This window comes from Gadus chalcogrammus, chromosome 12 (assembly GCF_026213295.1).
Source record: "Gadus chalcogrammus isolate NIFS_2021 chromosome 12, NIFS_Gcha_1.0, whole genome shotgun sequence".
NCBI lineage: Eukaryota > Metazoa > Chordata > Actinopteri > Gadiformes > Gadidae > Gadus > Gadus chalcogrammus.
Window position 1 is genome coordinate 3,182,366 of NC_079423.1, and position 14,226 is coordinate 3,196,591.

At 43.5% G+C, this 14,226-nt stretch overlaps 1 protein-coding gene across 1 annotated transcript; it reads left to right on the top strand.

The window, feature by feature from the left end:
• The first annotated feature begins 1,179 nt into the window (after positions 1-1,179).
• On the top strand, positions 1,180-8,521 carry LOC130393255 (flavin-containing monooxygenase 5-like). The gene is given in 11 exon segments (XM_056603891.1): positions 1,180-1,397; positions 1,798-1,942; positions 3,978-4,166; positions 4,264-4,429; positions 4,849-4,991; positions 6,739-6,935; positions 7,019-7,166; positions 7,267-7,515; positions 7,617-7,648; positions 7,744-7,906; positions 7,909-8,521. Coding segments are annotated over 10 exon segments (1,695 nt in total). The 5' UTR covers positions 1,180-1,397; positions 1,798-1,810; the 3' UTR covers positions 8,185-8,521.
• Positions 8,522-14,226: the final 5,705 nt, after the last annotated feature.

The following is a 14,226-nucleotide window of genomic DNA, read 5'->3' on the forward strand; positions in this document are numbered from 1 at the left end:
ACTATGTTTAGTATTCCAAATTCCCCCAAAAAACGATGTATCTATGTTCTGATAAATTAGTCAGTTTCTGTCATTACTGTTTGTCGTTGACACATTGTCATGTTTTTAAAATCATGCATACAGTATATATTGAACTATATGCCTCAACATCTTTTAGAGAAAGATTTAACAAATAGCCCAAAGAGCAAATTATGACATTTGTGTACTATGTTGCTGTATGTATTTGTATGTTTTAATGGCCCATGAGTCAAATTGAGCTGATTGAGTTGAAAGACTATTAATGTCACTTCTTTATCAACTACATCAGAATTAAAAGAACAGAAGGTGTGACTAAATAAATTAATAATACATAAAGGTTGTTTTGACATTGGCTAAGCTCAACTTTACCCTAAACAACCCATATTACCCCAAGGTACAATGTCATGTAATCCTTTTATCTCACATCCCTGCAGATAACCCCTTCTACTTTGATAGATTGAATCTGTGTCAGACGCCATAGTAATGACAACCAATTTGACCAAACGTTCTCAGCAAAACATTAATCTATTTTTATTTGCTCACGTTTCAGAGGGGTGCTTGGAAGACCAGTAGTTTTAATATGGAAGGTTTGGTCTTACTATACACCAACGATAAAGGCGCATGCTGCCCCCTGCTGTACCGAGTGTGTAACATCATGATACGGCATTATTGCATGGATGTAGATCCTGCTGTTTTAATGCCTGTACGAGTATTTTAGAAAAAAAAAATATTCACCATAATAATGAGAAAAAAACACGTTTACTTTTGCAACTTTCTTTCATGATTTTTAATTTTTCATGACTCAAACGGTGTTTAAGATGTTCCTTGCCTCGTCTTAAGTATTTCACTGGACAGAACAATGACAACATTTTACTGAGTCTTTGACTATAGTCGAGTTTATATATTTCTATAGTCGACGAACAGCCCTATGCACATTGGCTTCTCCAGGTGAGAGTAGGACTACCCTCTGTGGAGCAGGAGGGGGTCGTTGGAGTGGTTCTCCGCGTCACTGTTGGGCGGCCCGCTAATTTGCAGAACTCAGTTCACATTGTTGGCTGTTCATCACCAGAGGGGGGGGGGCGTTGTTGGACTTTGATTTGCGAAAACAACCTATTAGCAAACTAATAGGCCATGGCAGATGATAGCCTCCCTATCTGCCATGATGTTTGATATCGAACAAGTAACCAGGCCTAGTCATTGTTGCATCCACCCCTTAGTGGGCGTTGATAAACGTTACATAATAGACCTAGGCTATATTTTGCAATCAGAGGATACAACAGTGACCACAACCCAGTCAGCTCCTACGTGGCCGCGTCGATTGCTGACCATTTAATTGCGCTAGGATCAAAGTCAGAGCTTTTTTCATACCATTGCAATCGGTAGGTAATGCATTCCTTACGTGACAAAACGAAGCGTGCTAACTGAACTATTCATGTTGAAAGTAAAATATTTCTAGTGCTTTTTATCAGCCGCATGCTTCCAAATATATTGGTTAATGAATAGCCTACGTGCACCGTGAAACTTTCTAGTAACAGACATTAATCAGTAACTGCGTAAAAAACAAACAGGGACAAACAAACACTTTTCAAGACTTAAGTCCAGTCGGCTCAGGGGCAGCCAGGAAATGATGCCAAAATGGGGGGGGGGGGGGGGGAGGCTAACTCAGTGTCATCACTAAATATCAATGCATGCATTACATTTATTTATTGTCAATGTTTTGCTTCAGGAGCAATTCCTTAAGCGGATCTACGTATACATTTGACCATCCTACATCCCCAGAGAAGTTTGCAGAATGACTCGCCGTGTAGCCGTGATTGGAGCAGGGTGCTCGGGTCTTGCCTGCATCAAGACCTGCCTTGACGAGGGTCTGGAGCCCGTCTGCTTTGAGAGCAGCGATGATATCGGCGGTCTGTGGAGATTTAAGGTAGGCGGTTGGCCTATAGCATACTTTCGAACTGCCCTTTACTGTCAATTTAACCGTTTAAGAAGACTTGGAATCAACAACAAAACATAACAAAAAATATATTTATGCAAGTTCAAGTGATATTTTTGTCCCTTAAAAGGGAAGTAGTTTTGCAGCCTATAAAAACCATAATGCAACAATAAAACACTCGGGTAGTTCAGGCAAGTTGTGCAATGACAGTGATCAAAAACAGATGCTGTTTACTTTTTATGATCCCACTAGCAGGAGGGGTAAAGGAGACCGTACAACACTGAGTCCTCCGATAGGCACCCAAAAAGGTCAATCTTAGGGGGGAAGCTCAAACCCATAAAAGGGGACATATTATGAAAACAACACTTTTCCTGGGATTTGGAGTGTTGTTTTGGGTCTCTGGTGCTCCCAGACGCATACAAACTTTGAAGAAAGTCCTTACATGATTTTTTGAGTGACATATGCATTTCTGAAAGTTCCCCGCCTACAGTTACCAAAGCGAACGCGCGAATCAGTTTCGACGCCCCCTCCTACGTAGGGAGGAAGGGGAGGAGACAGTTGATGCGTTTTATTAAAACACATCCAATACCAGGGAATGCCAAGCTTGAGCCATTTCGTACCAAAAACAGTGGTTACCGCCGATATATTATCATAGACTACTGTTAGATTTAAACAGCAAAGATAGAGACATGTTAGAAGTCAACAACAACATAATTTAATGCAGCAATTTAAAATTCCAAAAATTCATGCGCAGCCGAAATGAACCGATCAAACGTCACCTCACAACGCATATAATAAAATCAAATGATTACATTGCTCTTGTGTGGGAGGTCGCTTTCGAGCTGCACTTGCTGTCTCCATCTGATTTTAATTCAACCTAATGACCTCAAAGTGCTAAGTGTTATGTCTCCTTTAAGAAGGGGGTGACCCTGACAGTAATGAATAGTGCCGTCTTTCTAAAAGCCTGTGAAGAGAATCATTCAAATCAAGTTGCAGTTCCCAAGTCCTTTGTCCCAAACCATATAGCCTAGAAATTTGTAATCATTTATTTCATTTATTATTTTATTATATTTTATTTTAATCATTTTATAGGCAGTTGTATCCTGCTCTCGCAGGATACCCCGACCACTGTCCCCATCCCGGTTGACTCCCTTAATCGTCTTACTCTCCTCCTTGTTCTCTTACGCTGTGTTACTCTCCTTCATTCATCAGAAACGAGAGTTTAACAAAACACATGACAAGGGAAGTCCTATCAGATACCTTCCAATCATCTGTTCTCTAGGTTAAATATTTTAAAAAGGTTTAACCCCCGAATTTCCTATTGGTTTGCCGTTATACATAAAAAGCCAATCTCTAGGTTGAACAGTTTGCGGGATGTGATACCTGGATAAGATTGGCGCACAGACAAGTTGGTCTTTGCGGGAGCTGTTTTTGGACTGGAAGATTAAAGAGCCATTTAAAACAATTCCCAATCCCCTAAATGTTTCCTGATTTACTCCTCAAGAACAGTGAAAGAAAGCGGTCTGAATGAAGGGAGATGGACACAGGACGAAGAGGAAACCGTCTTAACTGTTTGATCAACTCCTTAGGAACCGGGTGGGGGTTAGAGATAGATGTCTGGCAAGGAGGGGAGAACAGGTCGAAGGCTTGACCATATTAACTGTTACTTGAATTACTTCATTCTTGTTCTTCACCTGCTTATTATAAAGTTCTATAACTTGGGGCCTGACTCAAACTCCTACATATTTGGCTTGCCACCTTACACAGCCCTCCAAGTCTGTTCTGTTGACATCTATAAAACTAAGTATGCTAGACTACATTGCTTGGCCACCATTTGTGTTTTTATGGCTTTGACAATGCACCACAGCTGTTCGGATCACCTCAGCCACAGGCTTATTGCTTAATTATTACATGAGTAGCAGAAATTTCAATCAATAAAGTGATGATTATGATGAGATGATGCTGGTGTTGAGTCGGATGGTGGGGGAGAGATTGATGGTCATGGTGGTGATGACGATGTCCACAGGAGAACCCAGAGCCAAATAGAGCCAGTATCTATCACTCGGTCATCATCAATACTTCCAAGGAGATGATGTGCTACAGTGATTTCCCTATCCCTGCCGAATACCCCAACTTCATGCACAACTCACTCATCATGGAGTACTTCAGGAAGTACGCCGAGCACTTCCAGCTCACCAAGCACATACGCTTCAAGGTGAGGAAGATCTGTCCGGACCTGAATATCCGCATTCAAAAAGACATTCAAAATGAACATGTTATACTCACTGTTTCTCTCTCTCTGGGGATCTTAGACTACAGTGCTTCAGGTGAAGCAGAGAACTGACTTCTCCCATTCGGGTCAATGGGACGTGGAGACGGAGAACAGTGAAGGGAAGCAGCAGAAGCACATCTTTGATGCAGTGATGATCTGTATTGGACACCACTGTCATCCAAACATGCCCCTGCAAGACTTCCCAGGTATCGCTGCCCAATTCATCACAACCCGAGTAGTATTATCAGTATGCATACCAAGTATCTAATGCATAAAGTAATGTCATGAACATTAAGGCCTATGTGTGATGGATTAAGGGATCTGTATTTGTCACTGCCACCACCATTCCATTTATACTTTCAAGATATAATGCCCCATATGGTGTGCATTGGAGTGAACATTTTCTTTTGATTTAGGACTGCCAGCTGGACTGTGTTTAACTAATGTCAATGAGTAACCAACTACTTTAGCTCATTTAACAGACTTGCCTAAAGATAGGCATAGGTGACTGACCACAAGTTCCTTGCGTCTTTGGCTTCTGCCTCAGAAAATTATTTAACAATGGGGGAACTGAATAGACCAGAGTATTTTCCACCCGAGTATTTGCTCCTCCTTTGTCTCCTAGGCATCGACTCGTTTAAGGGAGTGTACTTCCACAGTCGCGACTACAAGACCCCTGAGCAGTGGAGGAACAAGAAGGTGGTAGTGATTGGAATAGGAAACTCGGGAGGAGACATCGCTGTGGAACTCAGCAGGTTCAGCAAGCAGGTTCATCAAACTTTGTCTTTTATAGTTGCCTGACATCGCTATACCTAATGCATATTAGTCTGGAACCTCGCACGGGTTTGGATAGACACCAAATCAATGCTGTTTACTTTTTATGATCCCACTAGCAGGAGGGGAAAAGGAGACCGTACAACACTGAGTCCTCCTATAGGCACCCTAAAAGGTCAATCTTAGGGGGGAAGCTCAAACCCATAAAAGGGGACATATTATGAAAACAACACTTTTCCTGGGATTTGGAGTGTTGTTTTGGGTCTCGTGCTCCCAGACGCATACAAACTTTGAAGAAAGTCCTTGCTTGATTTTTTGAGTGACATATGCATTTCTGAAAGTTCCCCGCCTACAGTTACCAAAGCGAACGCGCGAGTCAGTTTTGGCGCCCCCTCCTACGTAGGGAGGAGGGGGAGGAGACAGTTGATGCGTTTTATTAAAACACATCCAATACCAGGGAATGTCAAGCTTGAGCCATTTCGCAACCAAAAACAGTGGTTACCGCCGATATTTTATCATAGACTACTGTTAGATTTAAACAGCAAAGATAGACATGTTAGAAGTCAACAACAGCAATTTAAAATTCCAAAAATACATCTATACTTTCGAGATATAATGCCCCATATGGTGTGCATTGGACTGAACATTTTCTTTTGAATTAGGACAGCCAGCTGGACTGTGTTTAACTAATGTTAATGAGTAACCAACTACTTTAGCTCATTTAACTGACTTGCCTAAGGATAGGCATGTGGAACTCAGCAGGTTCAGCAAGCAGGTTCATCAAACTTTGTCTTTTATAGTTGCCACACATCGCTATACCTAATGCATATTAGTCTGGAACCTCTCAGTTTCGCACGGGTTTGGATAGACACCAAATCATAGCATAAAAAAAACTTGTGATGTGGTACTGAGAGCTGCATTGGTAAACATAACTTTAAATCAAGTACAAATTACACCATACATTTGGTTAGCAGGTGGCAGGCAGGCAGGTAGGACCCAAACGCAGACAGTTCGAGTAAAGGATAATTTATTAACTCAAAAAGGCAAGGAACACGGGTGACGCGGGTAACACAGGGAACACCGGGAACACAGGTAACACACAGGACAGAACTCACCACAAACTAAAATGATCCGACAAGGAACAAAGGAAAGACAAGGGCTTCAATACCAAACACACACAGGGCACGCAACGAGTAACAGCTGAGACACATTAGGGAGGGAGCAGTAATCACACAGGAGGGAAACCTGACATGGGGAGAAACAAGACCGATACCAAAGTAAAACAGATAACACACCAAAACAAGACAAGGAAACAGACAGACCATGACAAGATTTCTTTCTTTTCATCAAATGTTTAGCAATAGATATAATTTTTCAAAATATAAATTCCAGTTTAATCCTGCAATGGTAGTAGATTCAACAGATCATTCCACATCATCGGCAGCCATCTTGGTCATCTACTTATCTTTAAAATTTGCCAAACTTCTGTCTGAAAGGGAGGGAAGGCCAAATCATTGGCCACAACAAATTAAATATGAGCATCCAGATTCGTTTGGTTCCCAGGCTGCCTTTATAGACCCATAAATGCTTTCTAAAGCCTAGACTGGAATTGCTAAATGTGTTACCCATTTTCACATAAAATCTAATTTTATTATGTAAACCTCTCTTTGACATTTAAATGATATCTATGCAGCCTACCTTTTCTATGTAATAAATGACAGATCGATTGAACTGTTTTCAGGTTTACCTGAGCACTCGAAGGGGTGCTTGGATCCTAAATCGAGTTGGAGACAATGGCTGGCCTCTGGATCTGTCCTTCAACAGGATCCTCAATTATGCGAAATTGCTCCTCCCATTTAATGTCTTCTGCAGCCTGGGGGAGAGAGCTCTCAACCAACGGTTCAACCACAGCTTGTACAATCTAAAGCCAAAACACAGGTAGCCCCATGATCATCTGCCCAGTCATGTTCTAACACTGTTTTCTTCATATATCCTAAGCTTAACTGAAATAAATCTTACAGGTTATTCAATCAACATCCAACCGTCAATGATGATCTGCCCAACCGCATTCTGTCCGGAACAGTTCAGGTGAAACCCAACATCCACCGATTCCAAGGATCCAGCGTGGAGTTTGACGATGGCAGTGTTGTCGATGATATTGACCTGGTGGTAGGTGTGATGAAATCACACAATGTCTCAATGGCCACAGTGCTATTACCCAATTCCGTACTATTGATCATATTATCATTGTGATCCCCTTGTGTTGCAGGTATTTGCCACTGGGTACAGCTTTTCATTTCCGTTTCTCGCCTCCAATGTGCTGCCAGTCTCTGGGAACAAGGCCTCACTTTATAAGTACGTGTTCCCTCCGGATTTGGAGAGGAACACGCTGGCCGTCATTGGACTTGTGCAGCCGCTGGGAGCCATCATGCCCATCTCTGAGATCCAGGCCCGGTGGGCCACCCGTGTCTTCAAAGGTGACACGTGCTCTATTTGTCTAAGCGTCTCAAGTCACCCTGTTCTCCCGTTCTCCACCTACAATGGACACCAATCAAACTCACGATATTCTTATTCCCACAGTGTTCTAGTGGCCCTTTCGGGTCGCCTCCATGCTGAAAGAGTGAGTGCAAGCAGGAGACCATGGCCAGAAGGTCTTGCGATGAGTGAAGTCCTAACCAATGTGCTGTTGGCTTTAAACATTTGGTTTTAATTATTAACACACGGTTTCTGTCTCAGTTATATCCAGGTTATCCGTCCAAGGCACACCTCCTGTTGACTTTGTCGACTACATGGATGAGGTAGCAGACCAGTTTGGGGTGCGACCCAGTATCCTCAGGCTATTTCTGACCGACCCCAGAGTGGCACTCAGTGTACTGTTCGGCCCCTCCACCCCCTACCAGTAAAAAAAACCGGCTGAGAGGGGTCAGGAAGGTGGGCCGGAGAGTACTTTCGTCAGGCTATTCTGACACAGTGGGACAGGGTGATCCAACCCATGATGACCAATGGATGTAATCACCCTGAGCCCAAGCGCTCTGTCCTAGTGCCCTTGGCTCTGCTGGCTACTGCGCTGGGTGTGGCTTCCTATTATAACAGGAACAGCCTCCCCTCCATACTGCAGGACCCGTCTGCACTTCTGGACAGGATCAAGGGCTTTGTTCCTGCATGGGGAGCTGGAAGTAGTTCTTAAAGACAAGGTGCAATGCTCCTCCTAAAATTTAGGAAGGACGTCATTATGGTAATTCAGGGTTTGTTTGCTATATTCTTTAGTCTATTGGGTTAGGCTGACGTATCCATTTTAGAAAATGATTGATTTTATTCAGCGTCTTTTGTAAAGTTTTTTTAATAAATGTCATGTAAACAATATTTCTTTCACACAAATGCTTTGAACATATACATTATCCAGGATTTTTTACTCTTGTCTTACACACTTGATTTCATTGCTGCTTTAATCCAGTCAAGAATTTATGCATTGCGCAATACAAAAAATTCAATAAAATTCAATAAAAAGCCATTGAATTTTATGCTTATTTATGCATTAGAATAATGTATCTGAATTTTCAGCCTCTGTATTTGAATCTTTCAATTTGCAACAAATAATTTTCATCGTTATTTTTCAATGTTCACAAATTCAAATTCTAAAATTCAAAGTTAAAAAATACAATATGCAAATTTCAGATGCTAAATTCAATGCATACAATTCAACCTAAATATTTCCAGCGTCCCTAAATTCAACATGCTGAATTCAGCTGAAAATTCAATGTATGGAATTCATTGTTAAAGGTCCCAAGGCATGACAATTTCACTTTGAGGTTTTCTTACATTAATATGAGTTCCCCTAGCCTGCCTATGGTCCCCCAGTAGCTAGAATTGGTGTTAAGGGTTAAACGAGCACTAGGTATCCTGCTCCGTCTTTGAAAAATGAAAGCTCAGACGCGCCGATTTGGCCCTCCAATGAGACAATGAGCAATGACCTTGCGAGCACCACATTTGTGTGTGTGAATATACCCACACAGTTACGATACAATACTTTATTTTCCCAGTAGGGCACTGAAATTCATTTTGCGTTATCCAAATAACAAAGAAGTGTTGTACACTTCTTTTTATTTGGATAACTGTTCTGCTGTTGGTGTTATGTCGCATAACACGCAACATAAGGTAAGACATACCAATAAAGTTTAGACATTCGATGAATGGTGCAGAAGAAGAGTAAAGGTAAAGCTCCCTTTTGGTGGAAAGACTGCGTCGGGTTCTCTGACGTCTTCTGGTACTTCAACAACGAGACTTATAGTGGGGGTTATCTTGGCCATGGTTGAAATGGAATTGGGGGAAAGGAACTCTGGCTTTGAATCCCTGAAGTCCAGATTGAACTGGACTTCAGGGAGTAGGGGAGTAGGGAGTCCGTCAGAGCCATAGAGAGAAAAGAGTTGCGACACTCTCTGATCTCTCCGGCGGGGTGGTCACGTGGTTCATGTAAGCCTGTATAGTTCCAAAACACGCCGCGCTGTGTTCTTTAATTGGACTGACAGCAGCGATTGCAATATTGAATGGTAAAAATAAATTAAAAAACACATTCGCAAGTACTTTTGACTATTGTTGCACATTTGTAAATGTCAGTTTTACATTTGGAGTTGTAGGGTGACAACTGCAAGCTACTTAGAAATGTTTTTAAGTTTAAGGGGAAGCTTCACGTTCGTGTTAGCATGGGTAGCACTAGGCTACTGACTTTAGTGGCTTAACCTTAACTTTTACCTTACTACATCTGTTCTGAAATCAAAGACTATTCAAGATGTTAATTTTTGCGCAACTGGACTATTGGATTTCCTTGATTTTGCTTGTAATTCCGATTCACTTACCCGTGGTCAGAGAGCGATTGAGAAAGCAGAGTAGCAACAGTCCATTTAGCATTTAGTTTCCAGGCAACTTCTTCTGATGAGGCAGGAGCTGACCACACAACTATGATACTTTTAAGACCAAGCCATACACAAAGTATCACATATATTAAAGAATAACAAATCATTACGCTTGGATGAATGAAATAGTATTTTTTTTATTAAACAAACTGAGTGCGAGCAGGTGTCAGCACTCAGGCCCAGGGACGTGCACAGGGGGGTTGCTCAGGTTGCTTGGGCAACTGCCCAGGGACGTGCACAGGGGGGTTGCTCAGGTTGCTTGGGCAACTGCCCATATGCCCTCCTCGACTCAGGTTGCCCTTCCGAGGAAAAAAAAAAAATATATATATATATTTTTTTAATCATTTAATGGATGCAGATTTTCATGTAGGCCTAGATAATAAAAATCGCCACTCGAAACATTTCATAAAGTAAGCGTAGCCTCATTAAATTCCGTTCGGGCACTGAGAGTGAAAGTCAGTAGGGGGAGGGCAAACTCTGCCGCGCGGCAACAGCCGCTTTTGCCGCCTACCCTCTGCCGCCCTTCACCCATTCAAATGAATGGAGGTGGCGAGTTGCCTCGCGGCGTGTGAAAGCTGCTTTACGTAGCTGCAGCGCTGCACGCGACCGGAACACCGGCACCTGTGAGACGACTGCCTTGATGTTCTCGGAAAAGGTGAATTTGAGATGTATAACAAACAAATAATCATCATCACGTTTTATGAAATGAATTACAATCTTCATAAATCCAGGCTCAGTTTGCCACCGTTTAGCCTAAATAATCAGACAGCTAGCTAGCTTGCAGAAAAGCAGCCCGTTATCACATAGTCTACAAATTTTTTGGTAGGCAAACTAAGCTACATGTCTGCTGATAGTTAGTTTCTAACATTTCGTTTTAACAAGAAGAATAAATGATGGAAGTAATGCATCACATGAATTCTTTCATTCAAAATGGTTCATGCCTAAATCTTATCACTATTTTGGGTATTGTTTGTTATTGTTAAGTGAAGCCGAAATGCCCAGTGAAAAGAGGAGGATTCAGGAGAGAGAGAGACAACTAAAGGAGGCAGCAAAGAAATCAGTTTTGTCAAGAGCGGCTGTCTGACCACCTCCTGCTGTCCATAGAGAAGGACATACCAATCGACAAAGAAGAGGTTCTGAAGGCTTCTCTTTTGAAGCTTTGCATTTTTAAAATGTCAATTTGGAGAAAATTATCAGTGACTTGATAGGATATTGTTTAATTAGGTTTGTGTTCATGTTATGTTCTTCTTCAAGTCATGTTTTTCTGCATTATCGTTAGTAGTAGTTATTTCAGTGTTTTACTTATTTGTATTAATATATTATAAAGACCCTGTTATTCTCAGTCCTTCATATAGCCTGTGAGTTGTTGTTTTTTTTTGGGGGGGGGGGGGGGGGCTTTTTTCAGGTCAGAGCAACTGCCCCTCAAAATTCCTGTGCACGTCCCTGCTCAGGCCAATCAGGGAGTGTTGGTACTTATGTGCCTGCTTTGTGTTGTAGTGAGGAGGAAGGTAATCCAGGAGAGAACGGACCAGAGTGATCCAGAACGGACCAAAGGGATTACTCTGAAAAGAACCTTTGTTATAGTTTAAGTATTTTTGTTGTGATTTAAAGACAATGAAACAATCTCCCGCTGAGGGACGACAACTCTGACTGCGCTCATTCCTTGGAACCCGTTACAGTGGCGCCCAACGTGGGGCTCGAGTGCAGGAAGAATGGACCAGTCCCCATTGGGAAACGTGCTAGGGCACCTAGCCAAGATGGCGGAGAGACAAGGCCAGCTCCACCAGGCGCAGAACGAGGTGCTCACGGACCTGGCCCAATCCTTGGCCGCCGATCGGGCCATGCTCCGGGAGCTCCTCGCCTCCGGCGGACGCGGTGAAGGACCCCGAGGGGCGGGGCCCGCCACACACATACACGTCCCGAAGATGGGGGAGGCAGACGACGCGGAAGCCTTCATCGAGACCTTCCAGGGGGTGGCCGAGGTCTCAGGGTGGCCCCGCCCGGAGTGGGCGCACCGTCTCCTGCCGCTCCTAACAGGAGAGGCGCAGCTCGCGGCCCACAGTCTGCCGGCTGGGGCCCAGCGAGACTACGACGCCATCACCAGGGCCATCCGAGACCGGCTGGGCCTCTACCCGGAGGAACATCGCCGGCGGTTTCGGGCGCTGGCCTTCCGTGAGGGCGACCGACCATTCGCCTTCGCCCAGCAGCTGATGGACCAGGCAAGGAGGTGGCTGGTCCCAGACCGGAACACGGCAGAGGACGTGGTGGAGCAGGTGGCCCTGGAGAGGTTCCTCAGCGGGAGATTGTTTTATTGTCTTTAAATCACAACAAAAATACTTAAACTATAACAAAGGTTCTTTTCAGAGTAATCCCTTTGGTCCGTTCTGGATCACTCTGGTCCGTTCTCTCCTGGATTACCTTCCTCCTCACTACAACACAAAGCAGGCACATAAGTACCAACACTCCCTGATTGGCCTGAGTGCTGACACCTGCTCGCACTCAGGTCCAATCCCCCCAGCCAATCCGGTGCGCTCCCAACCTGCCCAAAACTCCCCCTGCAGGCCAGACGTCGCACGTCCCCCCACATGTATACGTAAGTGTTAACAAGAGAGGAATACGGTGAGGAAAGGAGATAATTAAAGCAATAGTAGTAAAATGGACCACTGGTTATAAAACCCTCCAGCAAATGCAGATTCCACTGCCTATCATCTGCACGGTGCAAAGGAAGATGCACCATGTAAAGCTGGACCCAGCGTTTGAGATGCTGTGTGTTTAGAAAAAAATCCTCTCCACACATATCAGGCTGAGGTTTGTGGAACCAAAAACAAGTGGGAACAAGCTAGGAACAACAAAGCAAACATACATTAAATGTGAACATGAACAGCAAAGTAGAGCCAGGGAGTATCAATAAATAAAACAAAGTGAGTCATGTGTGGAACAAGAACAACAAATGTGTAAACAGATGTGCGTGTATATCTAATTTGTAAAACAAGAACAAAGTGAAGGAACAGGGAGGAATATTATAAGTTATTAATAAACAAAGAAAATACTCGACATACATCAGGCTGAGGTTAAGGATAGTAACGTGCATCAGGTCGAAAGGAAGGACAACAATCGCAGCAGTCGCCGCCGCCACCACCAGCCACCAGCAGTCGCCACCACAACCATCCTTCCCCACCACCAGCCAGCTCAAGCAGCCATCGCCTCAAGTAGCAGTGACCTGGAGCAGCAGTGTTTGCCGGCACCAGCCAGCTCAAGTCACCAGCAGCATCAGCCACCGCCATCAGCATCCACCATCAGCAGCATCCACCATCAGCTGCATACACCATCAGCCGCATGCACAATCAACCGCATACACCATCAGCATCCACAAGCACCAGCAGCCTCCACCTGCAGGAGAGTGAAAATAATCAGACAAGACCTTGAATAGCCTGTAGGTCAATGAGTTTCCCCACACATGGACAAATTGCTGCCAAGTTGGGGAAGGGGTGGACAGAAGCTTACATTATGAAAAAAAATAATGACACTATCTGTGTAATATCATTTGAAAGCTTGTCATTATGGCTTACATTTCTTGCGTGGAATAATTTATATTCATATTTGTAATCCAACAGCCTTTTCAAGGGTATAATTAAACAAAAGCAACCTTATTTCTACTAGCTATAGCATCAGACACACAGTGCTCCAACACCGTAGCTAACACCGTCAGGTTCAGCAGATTAAACCGTTGTTAATCAACCTTAATGATCCTAGTAATCCTAACTAACTAAATAAAAGTTGTCAGAGATTCACTACTTATTTACCTTCACAGATGGTGAAGTCAAGCTAACAAACTAGCAGGCAATCGGTCGTCTACAAAGAAAAAATTATACATAATTACTGTGCATCTACAAATAAATATCTGTATATGCATCATAAAGGGCCTCTCTGATACAATATAGACAGTTGACAGTTCAAAAGAGGTAGCTATTTAATGCACTTACCTCAGAGGTTACTCGACGGCCAGCAATGGAAATGAATTATCTCCTACGCCGTAAATGAATGTTTTGGAACTATGCAAGGCTCCATACCCCGGTAGTAGGCGGCAAAAAACGATAGTTATGATATTATATCTCTAGTTCTATTTTTGTAGGCGTAGCCGTCTAGGCTTCGCCTTATGGGCTTGTCCCGTGCGCGTGTTTGCGCGCACTAAAAAACTTCAACTATGCACCAATCAACATGGGCACCGCCCACATTCCCACCGTGTATATAAGGCGGCGCAAACCGCCGCCCATCCTCCACGCTATTCTTTCAGCATTTGGAGGGTAGCAGGTGGGAAA